General features: G+C 39.8%; 1 protein-coding gene across 1 annotated transcript in view; it reads left to right on the plus strand.

Moving 5' to 3' along the window:
* The first annotated feature begins 1,201 nt into the window (after positions 1 to 1,201).
* Positions 1,202 to 20,042, plus strand: part of NUP210 (nucleoporin 210) — a 70,620-nt gene continuing 51,779 nt past the window's right edge. Inside the window, exons 1-10 of the mRNA XM_075183118.1 lie at positions 1,202 to 1,648; positions 5,038 to 5,174; positions 9,599 to 9,730; positions 9,809 to 9,905; positions 11,614 to 11,768; positions 13,422 to 13,550; positions 14,905 to 15,063; positions 16,097 to 16,165; positions 16,837 to 16,943; positions 17,442 to 17,582. Of these exons, the coding sequence (XP_075039219.1) occupies positions 1,488 to 1,648; positions 5,038 to 5,174; positions 9,599 to 9,730; positions 9,809 to 9,905; positions 11,614 to 11,768; positions 13,422 to 13,550; positions 14,905 to 15,063; positions 16,097 to 16,165; positions 16,837 to 16,943; positions 17,442 to 17,582 (1,287 nt within the window). The 5' untranslated portion in view covers positions 1,202 to 1,487. The remainder of the gene's footprint in view (positions 1,649 to 5,037; positions 5,175 to 9,598; positions 9,731 to 9,808; positions 9,906 to 11,613; positions 11,769 to 13,421; positions 13,551 to 14,904; positions 15,064 to 16,096; positions 16,166 to 16,836; positions 16,944 to 17,441; positions 17,583 to 20,042) is intronic.

Here is a 20,042-nt window from a genome sequence, read left to right on the forward strand (position 1 = left end):
ACAGTCTAGATCCCCATTGTGGATAATTATTGATCTGTGTTATATTTGGAGCCATAAGCCTGTTTAACATGATTTATTTCCTTTATCTCTCTTTGGGACAGACTGTTATTTGAAATACCTGTCTCTACTATAAGCTATATGCTGAATAATGTTCATGATTATATTTTGTTGTTACTCCCAGCTCAGAGTTCCATTTGGCAAACAATCTTTGATTTCTCCTGTCATTGGGCCAGATTCATTAAGGATCTTAACTTAAGAAACTTCTTATTTGTCTCCTGGACAAAACCATGTTACAATGCAAGGGGTGCAAATTAGCATTGTGTTTTGCACATAAGTTAAATACTGACTGTTTTTTCATGTAGCACACAAATACTTGATAGCTTATTTGTACACTGAAATTTAAAGTTGATATGTGTGTGCTACATGAAAAAACAGTCAGTATTTAACTTATGTGCAAAACAGAACACTCATTTGCACCCCTTGCATTGTAACATGGTTTTGTCCAGGAGACTGAAATAAGGAGTTTCTTAAGTTAAGATCCTTAATGAATCAGACCCATGGTTTTGTCCAGGAGACTGAAATAAGGATCCTCTTCATTTAAGATCTTTAATGAATCAGGCCCATTATCTCTTCATAAATTGTGCGATGGTCATTTCACAGATAAAATGGCTGTTTAATAAATAGACCCCTATAACACCTATTAAAACCTTCAAAAGATTAACAAACGTCTGAATTTTTCTCTATTGTACTGAATAATGTTGATATTATGCAATTTCCTTAAAAGCTATGAGGCTTAAAACATTCTCACTTGTCAGAGTTGCACATGAACTCCTCACCTACCCCCGGGCGTATGTAACGTAGTTGAAATAGGTGCATCTCACACCTGTTCTCTGGATGCAGATATGTCATTGTTTGGCTGTAAAGGATACCTCTACCATATAGAATAGAATACATGTACCAATCACATTAATCTTTTGGCAGAATTTATATTTACCACACGCCTTTTGCAATGTACCCGCATTAGTTAATGTATGCAGCAGATGCACCCAGGATTGAGCCATTTACCCTTCATTTAGTACACACACGACCTTTATCTGGAGACATAGGTGCCCTATAGTAATAGTGGTGTGTGTGTATGTACAGCACCCCCCTCCCTCTCTTTACGGCGCTTCCTCTCAGCAGATAGCGGTGTGTGGAGGAGGGGGAGCTGTGCAAGCAATGAAACACATGGCGGGAGCAGATAATATCCAGCCGGCCTCCTGGAGACCCTAAACTGTGCAGACATTGCGGGAAACAAGTCACCCCAGGCATTGTAGCGCTGTTGGAGAACTAGACAGCAGAATATTATAACCCCTTGGACGACGAGTCACTCTGACACATTGTAACGCGTGCTCAGACACAACGGGTCACCTGGAGTAATCCGGATAAGTACCTGCAAGAAGTGGGTAATTGAAGCCCCCCTCGAAAAAAAAATACTGCAGGCCACAATGGGACACTTGGATATGTGGGTCATGGTAGCGTTTATTACCCTGAGTGGGCTGCACCTCTCCTACTCCTCTAAACTGAACATACCAAAAATTCTGCTGCCTTTCACCCGAGGGACCCGAATCAACTTCACCTTGGAGGTGACAGAAGGGTGCTACAAGTGGTAAGTGACCTTCTCCCACCCCCCATGTGTGTCAATGAAACCACCTCCCACTCACTGGTGAGATAGCACTGTGGCACCATCTCTATTCTGATAAATGCATTTAAATTGCCGCCCATGTCAGACACATGTATTATCCAGTGCTAGTAATAGGTGTTCATGCAGAATCATCCTCAAGTTATGCCCAGCAGTGACATTTATTTCAATTGCACATAGTATAGGGGTAAAAGTATAAGTGTGTAGTATACACTCCAGAGGAGTGGTACCAGGTGAATAAAGACTATTTAATAATTTCTAGTATATTGGCAACTGTTTATTAGGTTCTTGTAATGCTAATATAGACAGAAACTATGGGGGTTTTCCAGAATTCCCTGATTGGTTGGGAACTAGGAAGTGGGGTGGTTTAAGTTAATTATTAATAACATGTATTGCAGGCAGGAAGTTTTACTTTGATTGTGATAGGCCAGTTTCACTATGTTTGAAGTGTCAGGATAAGCAGATTTTACTCATGTAGGAAATTCTTTGCTCCTACACAGCGCACAAAATCAGATTGAGTGTATGAAGCAAGTCATAACACTGCAGTAACCATAGCATTTTTATGTAAACTTATGTGTAAATACTGTAAAAAGTGTCTTTTCTAGACAATGATGCATAATCCGAGAAAGGGCAATTTTTATATTGTCTGCTAGAGTTAACGAAATGAGATGTGTTTGCAAACAATTTAGGCACAGGTATCTGCACCCAGTGGGTTGGACTTTTAGCAGTAGAATGGTGGGGACACTTTTTTTCCTCACTTATTTTTATTTTGGGGGGCTATCTGGAATACTACTATTTATTAATCTGCAGCAATATTATATCTGCTTCCATCAAGCTTATTGTAGCAATAGAAAATCTGTTATTGTCTCAATATATTTTTAAAATATCGAGAAAAAAAAAAGAGCGTTGCTCAGCTGCCTGGCAATCCTGCTTTGTATGGGAAAGTTTTCTCTGCAGAAAGCAGGTGAAAGTCTTCCACAGCTACTGATGGCAGTAGCCTTTGATAGTAAGGGATGTCCCTATCCCCAGGGAAGATACCCTTTACCACCAGAGATGGGGCTTTTCCATGTTTAATAAATAAACCCCACAGTATGTTACACTGAAATAAAATAATCTGCCCTCGAAAGAGTGAGATTTTCAACTGTTCATGATATAGCCCATTTAATTGATGTTTCCCAGCTACAAAACAGCAAAACAATAAATAATAATGTGGAAATTCTCTATTAGAAATGAAAGGATATGAAAAAACCAAACATATTTTTGTTTGCAGTCTCTTTTAATGCTTGTTAAGTTATGTTACAGCATGTCTGTTTATGTTCATTGTGCCTTGACAGCTGCTCATTACATAGGGATTAATGTCTTTACCTAAGTGCCTAATGATTTTTCTTAGTCAACTAATGGGCAACTCCTTAAAAGTGCTGTCTGTACAGTGTCAAAAACCTATGTAAATGCAAAAGCTCTATTAACACAAAAAGCTATAAGTAACTGCATAAATGTACTTTCACTTATTATAGCTATGATGGTGGTATGTGTGTTTATCACTCTCATACGGTTTCTGGATAAATCATGTAGTTTTATGTCTATGTGGGAAGCACGGCGGCTAAGTGGTTAGATCTTCTGCCTCACAGCAATGGGGTCATGAGTTTGATTCCCGACCATGGCCTTATCTGTGTGGAGTTTGTATGTTCTCCCTGTGTTTGTGTGGGTTTCCTCGAACACTCCAAAAACATACTAATAGGTTAAATGGCTGCTATCAAATTGACCCTAGTCTGTGTCTGTATGTTAGGAAATTTAGACTGTAAGCTCCAATGGGGCAGGGACTGATGTGAATGAGTTCTGTACAGCGCTGCGGCAGTAGTGGCATTATATAAATAAACAGTGATGACGATATACTGGATGTCTGTGTCAAATGTACATCCTGTGTTCTTATTACTGGCTCCTCTTTATATCTGATTTATTGCAGGGGCAAATGATTTAGTAAACATTCCATCTGACAGTTCTCTGGTAAAGGTTTTTCCTTTGCCTGTTTGCATTAACCTATATTATTGGTTACATATTAAAGACCATTTGCAGAGGAAAGCTTGCAATGATAGGGGCACATTCTTTCACACCTGGTAGTATAGTTCACAAGAAGGAATCTTGGGGTGAACCTGTAGGGCCCGATTCATTAAGGAAATGAAAGCAAAAAAATCAGTAGCTTTGCACCTCAACAAATCAATGTTGCATTGGAGAGGGATGTACATTTAAAATGTGAGGACACATTTATAGTTGGATAGGACATGTCCTAGATCAACTTTAAATTTCAGTGTAAAAATAAAGCTATCAAGTATTTGTGTGCTACATGGAAACGCAGCCAGTATTTATCTTATGTGCAAAATAATAAACTAATTTGCACCCTTGCATTGTAACATGGTTTTGTCCTGGAGAAAACATACTCAATTTTTAGAGTGTCCTTAACCTAATATTCCAAACTAGACAACAAAGTCATAAAGAAATTGCTTCTGTTTTTTAGGCATAGCCAGATCATCCATTAGACAACCTAGGCTCTTGCCTAGGACCCAATGGGCACTTAGGGGCTCATATTACCCTAACTTGTCTGTTATGTTCTATTTTATTTTCTTTTTTTCTTTCAGAAACGGAGGAGGGTTGCCTAGGGTCTTAATATAGTTCTGGTTGTAGATGACAAAGGTTATATTTTGTATTACAATGTTAAGGACGGTCGTTCTGGCCAGATTATACAAAATATGTGTATTAATAAACCAGGCAGAAATATTCAGGGGCACAGGTGATATGGTGAAGAAAGCGTGAATGCAATGGGACATGATCCATTTAAAAATAATTCAGGAATAAATAGTGTATCTGTTAAAATGGCAATGATTTTTAAATGCACAAATCTGGGATCGGAACACGGCGCCCCCAAACCCCATAGCAAAATTTGGGAGAGGAACCTGGCAAGCTTGTCCACTATACCAAGGTCTCAACTCTGCACTTGTCACCTTGTGGGGTCTGCACGTGCTCAGAATAATCACCTACTCTGCCTGTCTACTCATGCTCCGGCCAATGCACTTGCCCAGAAGGGGCCTCAGGAGGGGGGTGGTCAGGTATTGCTGGGCCCCCGTCACCTGCTGGCCCTGTAGCAGCTGCACTGGTGGTATTTGTGCTACTGATTAAACAATTTTCATGAAGTCAGGTTTTATAGATAATTGTTTATGATGTGACCTGGGGACTTACGTGCAAGAAACTCACATCTGTAAGACCACTTACCAAGCAGGATGGACATTTATTGTTCTTATATGTAACCATTTTTAAAATGGTAAATTATCTTTATTATACCAAAATATATATATTTCTTTTAGGTCTTCAACCAGACCTGAAGTTGCCAGTATAGTGCCTGCAAATACTGATGACCAGCAATGCTCCCAACGGGCTGTGGTGCAGGCACGTTCGTCTCATCCTACACGGCTAACCAGTATAATTTTTGCTGAAGATATATGTAAGTTATGTCACCTTCATGATATTGATGGCTAATTTGTTTCTACATGATACATAAATTGTATAAACCTCAGCATCTCTAGTCCTGTCTGTTACACCAATGCTCCTGGGCACCAGCTTGCTTCAAGATGTTATGCCCTCCTGTTTTGTTCAATTCCTCCTCTGTACCTCCCCATCCCCCTATTATGCAACTTGTTTCTGTTTGTTCGTTGTGTATTTTGTAGTTGTTTTGCACAACCTGTAAGGCTAGGTACACACTGAAGAATTTTCTGACCGACCTGTTCTCTCAAACGATTGTACCTATGACTGAAGGTCCGATCAGTCTGGCGATTCATGCATACACACTGACACGATTTACCTTCAGATCTGTGCTGTTCATCTGGTCCTCTAGTCTTTGGAGAATGACAACACAATATTCATTCATTCATTATTGTCACATTGTCATACTGATTAAAACGCCTTGTTATAGCTATCCACATGTCCTAACAAATTTCGTTAGCTTCTGTCACTCTAAAACAAAACATTCTGTCTCAGAACAAACAAATGAATTATTCCTTCTATAGCACTCTCTACATTTATTCACCGGGACATTCATCACTAGCATTGGCTGAAAAGGGCCCGACTCTGTAAACTCTATGGAGATCGTGAGCATGAGTGTATTATACACACTACATGATCGGTCGGTGATTGGTCGGAAAATATTAAACAGTACGAGCAACCAAATGAAACGATGATAGGCACTTTGGGACGACTTTAGATCATCATGTCACTATACACACTCACACGATATCTGACCAAACGGTTGGATGTCGGCTGATTGGAGGTTTTTTGAGCAATCATCGGGCCAGTGTGTATCTACCCTAACGTGTTGCTGCTTGTTCACTGTTTAATTTCTAATTGTTTGATCTACCCCCTTTTTACGGCACTGAGGACCCTTTGTGGTGCCTCATAAATAAATGATGATAAATAATAAGGTTACAACTGCAGAACATGTTGCAATTTTGATTTCGTATTGATAAAAATTGTCCTTCCTGTATATCTTGCTCATATTGTTGCTGGTTGGGCGGGCTTTCTAAAGCTTATGTCCAGTTGCTCCCCATGATTATATAGACCGGCTTTTTCTTTCACATTCAGATATTTGGAGTATATATTATGGAAGCCAGTTGCTTGTGTCAAAACACTGACCTCTCTGTTCCCAAAATAAACCCTGTATGAGTTGCTTTCTATTTTACATTCTGGGAATTCACTGGTTAGTCTGAGGTTACGAAGGTTCAATACTAGGCACTGTACAGCAGAACTGGAACCTAGAGCCTGAACACAGCCAAACGCTCAACACCAAGACATTTCTATTTTTTTAATTTCATCACTTTGAGATTCACCTATAAACATTAACCAGCTTTGGCTTTGTCACTATTTTTACCGGGATTTTGTCTTCCTCACAGGCCTGGACCAGTGCAAAATGACTTTGTATTACTGGTTTCTAATATACAAATGTGTTGGCCATTGAGTATCCACAGATTTTGGACTGTCTATAGGAATTCTGCCAAAAAAATGAAGTAAAATATTCTCTTCTACTCCTATAGGCTGAAAAATTTAAATAAATTTACATTGCAGAGGTGATTCCAACTGGAAAGTGAAGCCCAGATAAAGGCAGTGGTTCCCAAACTTTTTTAGTTCGCGGCACCCTTAGTCTCCAAATTTTTTTCAAGGCACCCCTCCAAAATAATTACTGAGCAGTCCTGTTTTAGAAGAAGTTGGGTCAAAATATTGTAATAAGTATTTAGGTCACGACAGAAATACTTATTTAGTTGTATGCAAAAATGCCCCTCTGCATCCAGACACTCTGCCCCCTCTGCATCCAGGCACACTGCAGCCTCTGCATCCAGGCACACTGCCCTCTCTCACGTTGCCCCCTCTGCCCTCTCTCACGCTGTCCCCCTCCTCTGCCCTCTCTCACGCTGTCCCCCTCCTCTGCCCTCTCTCACGCTGTCCCCCTCCTCTGCCCTCTCTCACGCTGTCCCCCTCCTCTGCCCTCTCTCACGCTGTCCCCCTCCTCTGCCCTCTCTCACGCTGTCCCCCTCCTCTGCCCTCTCTCACGCTGTCCCCCTCCTCTGCCATCATTCTGTCACCCTCCTCTGCCATCTGTAACCCTCCTCTGCCATCATTCTGTCCCCCTCCTCTGCCACGATCCCTCTCACACTCTTCCAGGCGCCAGCCACAGAAAGAAGAAAGAAAACAGGAACTTGCCAATCCGCCGGGCGCCGGGACCCAGCAGCCTCCTCTGTCCCGCAGCTGTCACTGACATCGACGTCAGTGACAGCTGCGGGAGAGAGGAGGCTGCGGGAGAGAGGAGGCTGCTGGGTCCCGGCGCCCGTCGGATTGGTAAGTTCCTGTTTTCTTTCTTCTTTTTAGGTCTAGCCCGCGGCACCCAAGTGGCAGCGCCGCGGCGCACAGTTTGGGAACCGCCGCATTAAGGTGTTGCAACTGGGACAGGGATATTGAAGTCTATGAAGAGTGAACATGTGCACTGACATCTGTTTTATCACTTGGCATTCCCCAGTTGTCCCCATGGCCACTGCTGTAGAGCTAAAAGTACAGAATCAAGAAAGCAAACAGGAAACTTATTTCAGTAGTTTTCTGGACTGAAGTAATATGTTGCTTTAGGGAAGTAGAAATAGCATTAAGAGACTCAGGGCGAGATTTACTAAGATTCGAGTTTGGTGGCGGTTCGAAATCGCCAGTGGTTTAGTGGTCCAAACCGCCAAATTTACTGTAGGGTGGATTGAGGCTGCGATTCACAATGGCTGGCGACGTGTGGCAGGTTTAAAACAGCAAAACCGCCATCCATAAGACAGGACAGTTTTAATACCCGCTTCTGAATGGCTTGATAGCTCAAACATGCTGTATTAGTTATTTTGCCTTTCAGAACATAATCGGCACCATTGATATTTAAATTTATTGGGGCAATCAATATTGATGAAGGAGCAATATTAATTTAAACTTAACTTATGGCAGCAAATTTTAATTTTCATTACATTAAGGGGGCATATTGATTGAATTATTATATTATTTGGGCACCATGTAATGCCAAATTGTGCAACATAAATAATTATATGGACCATTAACAATCGGTTAATATTGTTATATTATAGGAGAAATGTGAATGTATAATACAATACTCTTTTAAAAAAGAAAAACAAATTGCCCGTATGTTAAATATAAATTAATTTTGCCCCTTAATTAAATAATGATTGCCTCCAATAATTGAAAATGTGAATGGAGCTTCCTCTTATGTTCTGAATGGCAAAATAGCTCAAACAGTGTGCAGTTTGAGCAATATCGCCACACACAACCACCTCTTGCATTTTGGCCGTTTGGGTGGCGGTTTTGCAAACCTCAGATTAATAAATCCAGCGGTTTGTATGTTCATCAATGTTAAAATGGGGATGGCAATTTATAAAGTGGTGGTTTTGTAAAACGTCAATTCTGACTATTTTAATGGCGGTTTGGGCTTTAGTAAATCCAGCGGTTTTAAAACCGCCGGAAAAATCGCTTAAAACTGTCAGTTTTACCAAACTGCCCTTTAGTAAATCTAGCCCTCCATGTTCTTCCCAGGATCTATTTCCCGGGTGCTCCACCTGGCTGAATTTTTTTTCCAAACCGGCTATTGGAGTCCAACGGAGAACTATTATAATCGAGCAAACAATGGTTTGTCCTATTATAATAGGCACTGTGTGAGCACTGCAGCCAGCAGAGTGTGTTAGACCACTGACCACCAGTCTGACTTGTCCTGGCAGTCACCTGGCTGGCAAAATTTTCTGGGTAGAACACAGAGACTTATTATACAAGAGACATTCACATGCCCACAGATTGTCCATAATAACTGTATTCTATTGAACCATGAAGGATGAAAACTGACCTGAGCAATTGTGGGTATAGACAAGCAAATTCCTTATTACTTGGCTCTATGGCCAACAAGATTTATTCGGGCCTTTTTGCATACTGGTAAACTAGCTGCTCTGACTTCATGGTTGGGCAATAAGCGCAAAAAGGAGCAGTTTGAATGTGTCTAAGCACAGTTCTTCAGGTGGAGTTAACCATCACTGGTCTCATACAACTAATGCTAGATGACTGATGTCAGAAGGTTAGGATTCTGATGGACTATACGAGGCAGCAGTGCTGTTACTCTGTATAAGCTGGGCTCCTCTTGTGCTCATCTACAGTGTAGGACTTTAGTCTTATGCTTTGCAGAGCACAAATCAAGCTTGCTGGGGAATCTGGCTCTCACATGTTATGTCTGAAACTTATGTAATGTTCTTGTTAGACAGTTGAATAACATTACAATCTATTTATGACCATGTGAATGAGCAGATTTGTTATTACTGCTTCGATTAATTTTCCTTACTTTTTTACTTTTTGTGTCAGATACGGGACAGGTCTTACGGTGCGATGCAATTGTGGATATAATTAATGAGATTCAGATTGTATCGACCACAAGGGAACTTTATCTGGAGGATTCCCCACTTGAGCTAAAAATACAAGCTCTGGACTCAGAAGGTAAATACCAGACTGATCTATAATCTGTACATGTATTTGTATGCACAAATGTTGGTAACGTGTTCTGGTTAACTGCAGGCAACACATTCAGCACGCTAGCCGGCATAGCCTTCGACTGGGCAGTGGTGAAGGATGCAGAAGTGGAAGGCTACTCGGATTCCCACAATACATTGCGGTAAGAGAGACAGATATTCTTGTCTGACCTGAAATTACTGGCTGCTGTTCCAGTGGTAAATCAGTCTATATATAGTCCCATCTCTGTGTAAAGAGCAACAAAACCAAAAGTTTGTTATTTTCATGAAGGAAAGTAGAAGGCATTGCAATTTTACCTTTATTTTCCACAATTGTTTCATTGAACGTTAAAGGGTACCGGACAACCCCTGCATTTATTGTCATTAGAAAACATGAAATAAGGCTAGTTGCTGCCAGGGGTGATTTAATTAGGTACAAACAAGTGTGCAGGGTAAATCAAATGTTGCAGCCTAATGCAACATGCTAATCCCCAAAAACTAATAACATCCGTAAAAGAAGATAAGGGTATACATGGGGTGTAACAGTCTCAGCCTTTTTGTTGCAAAACTTCAAAGAGAATGTTTAATAAATACAATGCAAAAGATAATATTATTCATAATGATCAGAATTTCATAGCTGCTAAAAATGCATCACTGATAAACCAGAGTAATTGGACATCCTCAATAAAAAGAATAGAATCAAATGTCGATCATACAAAAATACCTAATTCTTATCATGCCATACAAATCATAATGCACTGTAAATTTTGTTGAAGTGTGTATGAATAGTTGTATGCTTTATAATAAAAAAAACAAAATCCCATTCGTCTTTTGTTTATTTTTTTTAACCTGTAGATATTAGGAAAAATGTGTCCATTCTAGGACATAAAACCTCAAATAGCATAGCATTTATCCATCACCTTTACTTGTGTTTTAGCCTTGTTCTTTTTCAGATATTATATAATCCAGTGGATCCCAAACTTTCTCTTTTCGAGGCACCCTTAGGGTCTCCTTAATTTTTTTTAAGGCACCCCTAAGCCAAAATAATTACCAAGTAGTGCCCCGCCTTGCTTACCAGGTCCCTGGCTGCAACACCCCTGTGAGATCGCCGAGGCACCCTGGGGAGCCGCGGCGCACAGTTTGGGAGCCACTGATATAACCCAATAAAAGGTGCTCAGTGTCTTAAGCTTGTCTAGACTTTTCATAGTTAGTTTTCTAGACATTCCTTCACAATTCCTAGGTAACCACACTATCTGTATGTGTGCTTGGGGGAGGAAAGGGTGCTTATAACATGTACAGAGAGGGTGTGTTCGTGCAATTGTGTATTGGACTGGGATGTAGTCGCAGATACTGCTGAAAAAAGGTTTTGATTTGTGGGTGATCAGGGATAGGTGTAAGTGGTGGATAATGATGATGACAAACACCTAAACTAGCAAACTGCTTGTAAATTGAGGTTTGCGAATGGCCCCATCCAGTATGTTGCCTAGGGCCCCATGGAATCGTAATCTAGCTCTGCCTTAGAAGCAATCTATAGGGCTGTCACTTGGGAAGCACTGCTCTAAGGTATAAATTTCATATACAACTGCAATAACCTATTTATTGACATTAGACCTCTTCTTTTGATTTACTGCCCTAGTCCCCACTTTGTCTGAATCTCCTATTAAGAACAACTTTTCATGTTTGTTTTTTTACCAAACTGTCTGTGTACTCCTCTGCCGGCTGATACGTCCTCATACTCTACCTGTCTGTCTGCCCGATTTTCATTTATATGCTTCAGTGAAGTGTCGAGCATGGAAAAAGTAAAAGAAATATATAATAAAAAACACAGTCACTCCCGTCTATGACAACTAATGTTAAATGTTTCTCTTGTAGGATTCTTAAGTTTTTGGAGTCCACCTATGTACCTCCAGTCTACATCACTGAAATGGAGAAAGTTGCAAAACAAGGTGACACGATTTTAGTATCTGGAATGAAAACCGGAAGCTCCAAACTCAGAGCTAGAATGTTGGAATCTGTGTACGAGGCAAGTGATTGTGGAAGGTCTTCTGATGTTTGTATGATATAACTTTTATGTCTAATCATTCCAAAGCAGATACAGCTTTCCAGATGGAAGTTACTGCCTGCTGGATTTCCCCCATTCCAGGAACAAAGACATTTTTGTGAATGATTCATATGTGAATTTGTGTCAAATTTAAATACATATACTCTTATTTCTTTCACTAGAATATAATGCATCATTTTGATTATATTTAATAATTTTCCACTCATTGGTATGGTTTAATGAAGCACACTTATCTATATTGATTTCTGTATGAATCATTTGGAGAAAAGGCTTTCTATATTCATCATCATCATCATCATTTATATAGCGCCAGAAAATTCCGTAGCGCTTTACAATTGGGAACATACATTAATAAAACAATACTGGTTAATACATAGAGAGGTAAGAGGGCCGTACTTGCAAGCTTACAATTTAAGGGACAATGGGAGTTTGATACACAAAGGTAAGTGCTACATCCTATTGCATATTGGTCCATTGCAGTACCTTTGCTTAAATAATTGTAAATATTTATACATACCACTTTTCTCCCAACTGTCAGTCCTTCAAACGCTCACTTAAAACTCACCTTTTCCAGCTCGCCTATCCTACCACTTCCCAACCATTCTATTCATCGCCTCCTTTTCCTTGGCCTGCCATTTCTATTTTCCCCCAGTTGGTCCTACTGTGTCTCTCACCACCCCTCCCTCTAGAATGTAAGCTCTTGCAGGCAGGGTCCATTCTACCTATTGTCCCATGTCGGTCTACTGTCTGACTCCCTCATACGTCCTATCATGTCTTTTATTGAACTCTGTGAGTCCCTATAGCATTACTTACTCATCTGTGCTACTTATGTGTATTACACCATCTATTTAATACTGGCTTCTTTACCCGGCACTACGGAACCTGTGGCGCTATATATATATATATATATATATATATATATATATATATATATATATATATATATATATATATATATTAATAATAATTGTGTGTGTGTTCTCACTAAATCTACACAACATACTTTTTCCCATCAAATTGATCATCTGCAATATCGGCCTACAAAATGATGGCCTCCACTGCCATCTTAGTAGGGTTGTCTAATTAAGTAGACAGAGTGTGTATGACAGTTTTGCAGACTTGCTGTGCAGAACTGCACTGTGTGGATTGGTTGATTTGTACACAGGGACACGGTGTCAGAACACTGTCCTAAAGCTGTGGGAGGGGCTTCAGCTGCCTGTGTGGAAATGAAGAAGTAATACTTTAAGATAACGACAGTGGAATGCACTGAACAATATATGGACTCTCCCTGGTTCATATTTGAACATTTAATTTTGGAGCTAAATGTTCCTTTAATTCTTTTATGTGTTGGATCTTTACGCACTGTGAAGGCAGTCTGTCCAGATTTATGTTAAATTGATTTTGTGACTTCCATTGATCAATTAGATGAAATATCTGCAATTGTCACTGCACTGCCCTACAATGTAATGTAGCTTATTCTCCTGTACATGCTTGACTGGCAGGCTTCAGGTTGGTATTTTGTAGTAATTTCTGAAGCATTTGTTTCAAAGTAAATTTCTCATTTTCCAGTTGATTTAAAATTGTGACTTTCGGTTCTGGTATCTTGTTTTTCAGAAAGTGAACCCAGCAGAAGTCCGACTTCTTATTCTAGAAAACATTCTCCTCAATCCAGCATCTGATGTTTATCTGCTTGTGGGATCGTCAATAGTATACAAAGTCCAGAAGATCAAACAAGGGAAGATCACTGGTGAGATTATGCTGTGTGATATCCATCCCAAACTCCTTGGTCTTGCTTATAAGCGAAGTGTCTCAAGCTGGGTACACACTACAGAAATTTCGACCAACTTTTTATGCAGAGTGATTTTACATGCGATCGATGGTCCGATCGCTCGGTCCATGGACTGCATACACACTAGCCTTGTTTAGGACGATAAAGGGAAGAGCGGACGTCCCTTTAGCGACTTTTTACAGCCATGTTGTCGTGAGCAATGACTGTAATTTCGTACTGACTGTTGTGGATCGGTCGGAAGTTTATACACACTACAAAGCGGAAACGAGATTGGACCGAAAATATTAAACGGTACGACCAAACAAATGAGGCGATAATCGTCCATTTGGGCAGACTTTCGACCATCGTGTCACTGCACACACTGACCCGACTTTTGAACGAGCGGTCGTATGTCGGCTGTTTGAGCCGATTATTAGATGAAAACAGTATAGTGTGTACCTAGCTTCAGGCACTGGAATGTTTCCTAAATTCAAAATGAGAAATTTTTCCTATTCGGAACTTGGGTTTACAGAGGAACACCTTCTGCAGATAACTCCATTGGTCAGGTAGATTTATTTTTGTTGGCCTTTGTTGCAGCAACAGATATTCTGTGTAGATACAGTTGCATTTATAGCACAGACCTGGGCTTATCAGTTGTCTTATCAAGGGGCAAGGAAAATAATCATCTGCCTGGACAATAGGATTAACTGAAGATGGAATGCCCCTAAATGGTCAGTGGACAAAATTCTTTTGCATGTTAAGAGCATACATGTCTGTCACTTATTTATAATATAAATGTATCTTAGTGGTGACTGCTTAGAATGTTTGGAGATGTCATAATACACGCATATAAGTGGTAAAGTGCACCTCTTAGAAGCCAATTAAACTATCAGTTTGTCTTTGGAGTGTGGGAGGAAATGGGAGCTCCCAGAGGAAAGGCACGCTATCATGGTGACAACAGACAAACCCCATGCTAACCAGTCTGCCAGGCTAGTGTAACATCGGCGACTTTTCAGTGGCGGTTTTCCAAAGCAGAAACTGTTGAATTTCTGTTCCTGAACATTTTTTGTTTTTTTTTCCCCCATTACCGAAAAGCACTACTGTTAAGTTTAGGCTTTTTCAAGTAATATTAAAGTACAGAAAACTAGCTTAAAGTAGAGAATTTGAGCTACAAATTTATTATTATCTGATTGTGGTACCTACATGACACAGAGTTATTGGGACTGGAGATATGTTGAAATATATGTTCACGTGTTTTGTCCATAAAAAATAGTTCTATTAAAATGTTGGACCAATGACCATTTAACAATCTCTTGTATTTTCGTGTCTCCAGATTTAGTGATGCCATCTGAGCAATATAAAATCCAACTTCAAAACCACATTGCTGCTCCCGGCGGTAATAAAGATGATCCAGTGGCTAAGCTGGAGCAGAGTACATCCACTGTCACTGCAATGCAACAGGGTCAAACAAACATTGTTTTGCTTCATAAAAATATCCTTTGGTGATTATTACCTGTGCTTTTTTTTTTCAAGTTGTGCATATGCTTAGCAGGAGATGGTTTATTCTGTACAGTTTGTGTAACTGGTACTGAACAGAATAGAACTGCAGCAGCAAGTAAAGTTTGTGTTGTGCTCAATAGTAAACAATATCTGATTGTCGTCAGTTGTAAGAAGCCTGTGTCCCCTGGGACAGTATGATATCCTTCAGGATCTACATTGCACGCTCCCACTCTGGGTAGACAAATGGCTCTGTGTGAATGCACAGGGGGTGTATTGCCTGGCCAGCTGCAGGAAAGGGCTTTTCAAGTGTTTGCAAGAGAGCGTGTTATTATCATGCCATGATTCCACTGTTTGCAGAAAATACATGGCAGAATTACTCTCCTAGTTCTGTACCTATTACTATGCTCAAGGGCAGGGCAATATGGTGGGTAGAAAGAAGGATATTACCAAACTAAAATGGTGCGTTATATCTAGGTCAGAATAGCAGTCTGGTTTAATTTATTTTCACAGCTCTAGATTTACACACTGTGGATTATTTGCTGACAAAGATTACATGTATAGTTACCACTACTAACAAAACATTTATTATGTTAATTGCATCAGCGCAAACAATTAGTTTACCCTCTTGTGATCTGTTAGTAAATAATCCTCTTTTTTTTTTTTTGGGGCTTTTTTTTAATTTATTCTCTGTTGGCTTTATATTTTTCTCTGCTTGTTTTTTGGTGCATTTGACTAGCAAACATGAGCATAAGAATGATAACAGCAGCGCAGAATATTTCCACTCTTGCATGCCTGTGTAATCAGGTTTGAAGTGGGAGTGGCTAAGCCAGCGTAGTAATAATGGGAGGCTTCTGTCAGATTGGTGCATTGTTTTGTTTTTTTGGCTTCTTTAGCGCTTTTTTGAAGGCCTATCTTTCCTATGCCCTTATTCTCCCTAGTGGTGGGATCTCTTTAGCTGTTTGTGTCCCCTTATCACCCTTCTCACTTTGGAATGCTGTATAAAGATCCTTAACGCTATTTTTAACATATTCGTATGCAAGGTGTATCACGCCTGCCAAATGGCACAATCTTTGTGGTGGAACCTGGATATTTAGGTAATTGTATTCAACCGTGCAACATGTTTTCTAAAGCCTTTTTTTTTTCCTATTTTCATTTACTTGTTGTAAATGCAGAAGCTCCCACAGTGTGCAAATAACCATTAAACTAATTTCTTTATGTTCCATTTGTTCTTCAAACTGAGCTTTGGGTATTAAATCTATTGTAAGCTGCTAAGTGTAATGTTGTAAGCACTGGCAATGTATTCTATGCTACACTTGTTCTTCTCTTTTACTGGCCAGCATTTACCAAGTATTGCAAAGACCATAGTTCAGCACTCCCTAACTAAGCACAGTATCCATCTAATCTTCCTTTGTTAATGCCTAAACCTTCTGCTTATGTTGTGTTTTTTTTGTATGTATATGTGTAACGTACAATATATTCGTTCTTATAGTGTTTTTATGTAACATTTTATCAGGCTTCTTATTCTTTATTGTATGAAATACTCGTCAGTCTGTACCAAATTTGCTCATGTAGTGATCACACTCGATCCAACATTACTTTTGAACCAGATGTCCATATCATGAAATGTTTATATACAGATTTATTGTGTCAAGCTAGACTAAATTATTTGTAGTTGCTTTCCATGTCTTTCTTTATCATCTTGTCTCCTTGCTAAAGGAAAATGTAGGTCTTATGGCGCACACATCTCTGCTTTTCATGTTTCCAGGGTTTACAGTTCAACCTGGTGACCGATGGGTTCTGGAAACTGGGAGATATTATGAAATTACCATTGATGTGTATGACAAGTCCAGTAACAAGGTCTATTTATCAGATGTGAGTATATTTTTGTGTGTTTGTTAGGCTAGGCCAGTGACCGAACTAGAAAGTTTAGTGCCCGGGGCTAGGGAAAACACTGGCACATGATAATGCCCCAATTTTAATAGCCCCCACAGGTATGGGAGAAATGGTTATCCTGTCTGTAGCACATAGAACAAGGGACTTTTCCCAAAGCTGGCACCCGGGGGCACTGTGATGACAGCTTAGAGCCGCTCTTATATGAACGAGGTAGACTTTTACTTGTCAGGCATAGGTCTCAATAACTGATCCACTGATTGACTGACGTGTGAAAAACAGTCCCTGGCAACAAACTTTTATTGGTTGACTACAGATATTCAGGAAGTCTGACCTTGATAAACTGGAGTGAGGCATGTTTTCAAGATTACAAGTGGAACACAGAGTGGTCGCTCCTAGTCTCATAGTTTAAATGACTGGTTTGAAATTGATCTTTGTGATGCTTCCTATTTTTTGCTGAGTAATTATAATTGATTTTAGAATATACGCATTGAAGCGAAAATGCCTAAGGAATACTTTGAAGTGCTGGCAACATCACTGAATGGGTCGTACCATCGTGTGAAGGCCTTGAAGAGTGGTCAGACCATCATTGATGCAGCTCTGACGTGTATGGTGGATGAGGTATGTGACTAACCCACTATTATTGTCTGCCTTATTTTGTTTCCGTTTTGTTTTTTAAAACAGATTTATTTTTCTAAATGAAAGAAACTAATAAGGACAAACAAGGGCATCTAATCATGTTAATGCAAAAAGTGGCCTGTTTAGTGTACAGTAAACTACATGGTTATGTCAATAGTACAATATTTATCAGACATGAAACATTTGCTTTTTTTTTTTAAAAAAAAAAAGATTATGTTGAAATATAATCAACAATTATTACCAAAACTAAAAGCTCAGTTTTGGTTGGAATTTCATAAGAAAAACACAAACTCTAAAGTTTACTCTACCTGGGTTCTGACCTTTGGAAGATCCCCGGCCACTTCTGCGGTGAAAAAGTACAGTCTGGTGTTGGTTATACCTTCTGATGTTATTAAAGGTATCAGCGGTGTTAATGTGGATGTTAAGCCACAACACTCTTGAACTTAAACAGTTTTCTGTTTTTTGAATTTGTGTGTGTGTATATATATATATATATATATGCAGGTACTCACAGTTGCAGCATTTAGGCAATAGGTTTATGCAGTACACACTTATATATAACTGGTATACAGATGAAGGCTTGCTTGTAATGCACACTTATACTGCACGTCTGTGCAGAAACTTATTGTGGGCATATAGACTTTCCTATTACTCATAGGGAGCCTCCGGTCACTTTCTATTGGTTTTTGGTAGCTTTATATACAGATGACATGCAGCTACTATAGCTGTGACTGTTCTGTACAGGGTACTGACTGGAAGTAACGGCGCAAAGTTGAACTTCCGGTGTACGGAACCCGCATGTGAGTAGTAGCGCATTGCAGGCATTTGGAGTCATGCCTCACTTCCTGTTCTCCTCCGAGACCACCGGGGAAACAGGCAACTATAGCAACGGGACAGAGCAAATCGCTCCTATATACTAACATTTGGCGTGAGCAAGTAGAGTGGAGAATGCACCATGGGACACCCCTCACTCATACCGACCTTATTTTGTTTCTCAGGAAGTGAGTCTGATCAACAAAAATATATTAATATATTACCAGCAGGAGTGAGCACCAGCTAGTTGAGCAACACTGGGCTCATGCAAATGTCAGATCTAAACGTTTAATCCTACAGCGCTCAGTGCCAGGGCATAAAAAGCGACATGACTTAAAAACCTATACAAATCACAAATGTGCAACACATGTCTCAACACATTTGAATGAAACTTTTAAATTTTTAAATGATGTTCGTAGTAATTTCCATACACATGTATAAGCCCACTTTTATAGTTTGAGAAATCTAATATCTTGGCAAATATAAGACACTTAAATGTACCGTTGTAGACTCAAAACTGAGTTGTGGGGTGGTTTCAAAAGTCAGGATCTGTCCTCCAGAAACTTTGGGCTTGTACACGTCCAGTAAGGCACTAGATGGTAAGGATTATATCCCCGATGAAAGAGTAGACCTCCTTTCAACAACGGTACATTTGAGTGTCTTATATTTGCCCAGATATTAGATTTCTCAAACTATAAAAGGTGGAAATTTGACCCATAGGGTTGAAGGGTTAACAATTTGGCCCTGGGATAACACTATCCAGTGATAGTTATTGCAATGCGATCAGCTGAACAGAAATATACTGTGACAGTCTCTTAAAAATGACTGACACTGTGTTTTAGTACTTATTTGTATTAATAGTATAATTATTTATAAAGCACACATATTACACAGCACTGTACATGTAGGGGATCATGACATAAATTATATTCAATGACATGATACAGAAAGTAAAGAGGTCCAGCATTGTGCTGCTTTACAAATCGGCAACAAAGAGGTATGAGGAACTCTTGATACATAAGGGTGCAGTAACAAATGTAACTGCTGGGGGTGCAAAGTGTGTGTGTCTATTGTGAGACCGCATCATATTAAACCTCCGCTAATAAAGCAGCCATTAGCCCCTGTTTTTTTTGACATTTACAGGAGGCACGGTAGGGTGGGAATAAAAAGAGACAGTGCAAGGTGAAGACTTTGGGGGGTGAAGTGAAATTAAACTGAGAGGGGCCGATTTAGTTCTTTGTGATGTGCCGCCAGACTTTTAGATGTCCGGCTATACACATTTATCGGTTCTACTGTACCCCAACATCGCAGATTTTTTTTCACACCCCATAGAAAATCTGTGAAGTTGTATAGCCATGGAGGGCTTTCACGATCATTCCACAGGCACTTCATGGGACATCGCTAAGAATTGAATCGGGCCCCCTAGTGTACTGGAAACAATTGCTTTCTTTACCTTGCTCATTGCTTTCTGTTTTTATGATGTCATATCACCCAAAATAAGCGGCACAATATTCCATAGACCTGTAGTGTAGAAGTTGGCATTACTGTCCTATAATATAGTGTGGTTACAGTATATTCGACAATGAGCTGCTATCTGTGCTGTATCCGCAAACAAGGAGGAATTTGGCT

The sequence above is a fragment of the Mixophyes fleayi genome, chromosome 8 (genome assembly GCF_038048845.1).
Source record: "Mixophyes fleayi isolate aMixFle1 chromosome 8, aMixFle1.hap1, whole genome shotgun sequence".
Lineage (NCBI taxonomy): Eukaryota > Metazoa > Chordata > Amphibia > Anura > Limnodynastidae > Mixophyes > Mixophyes fleayi.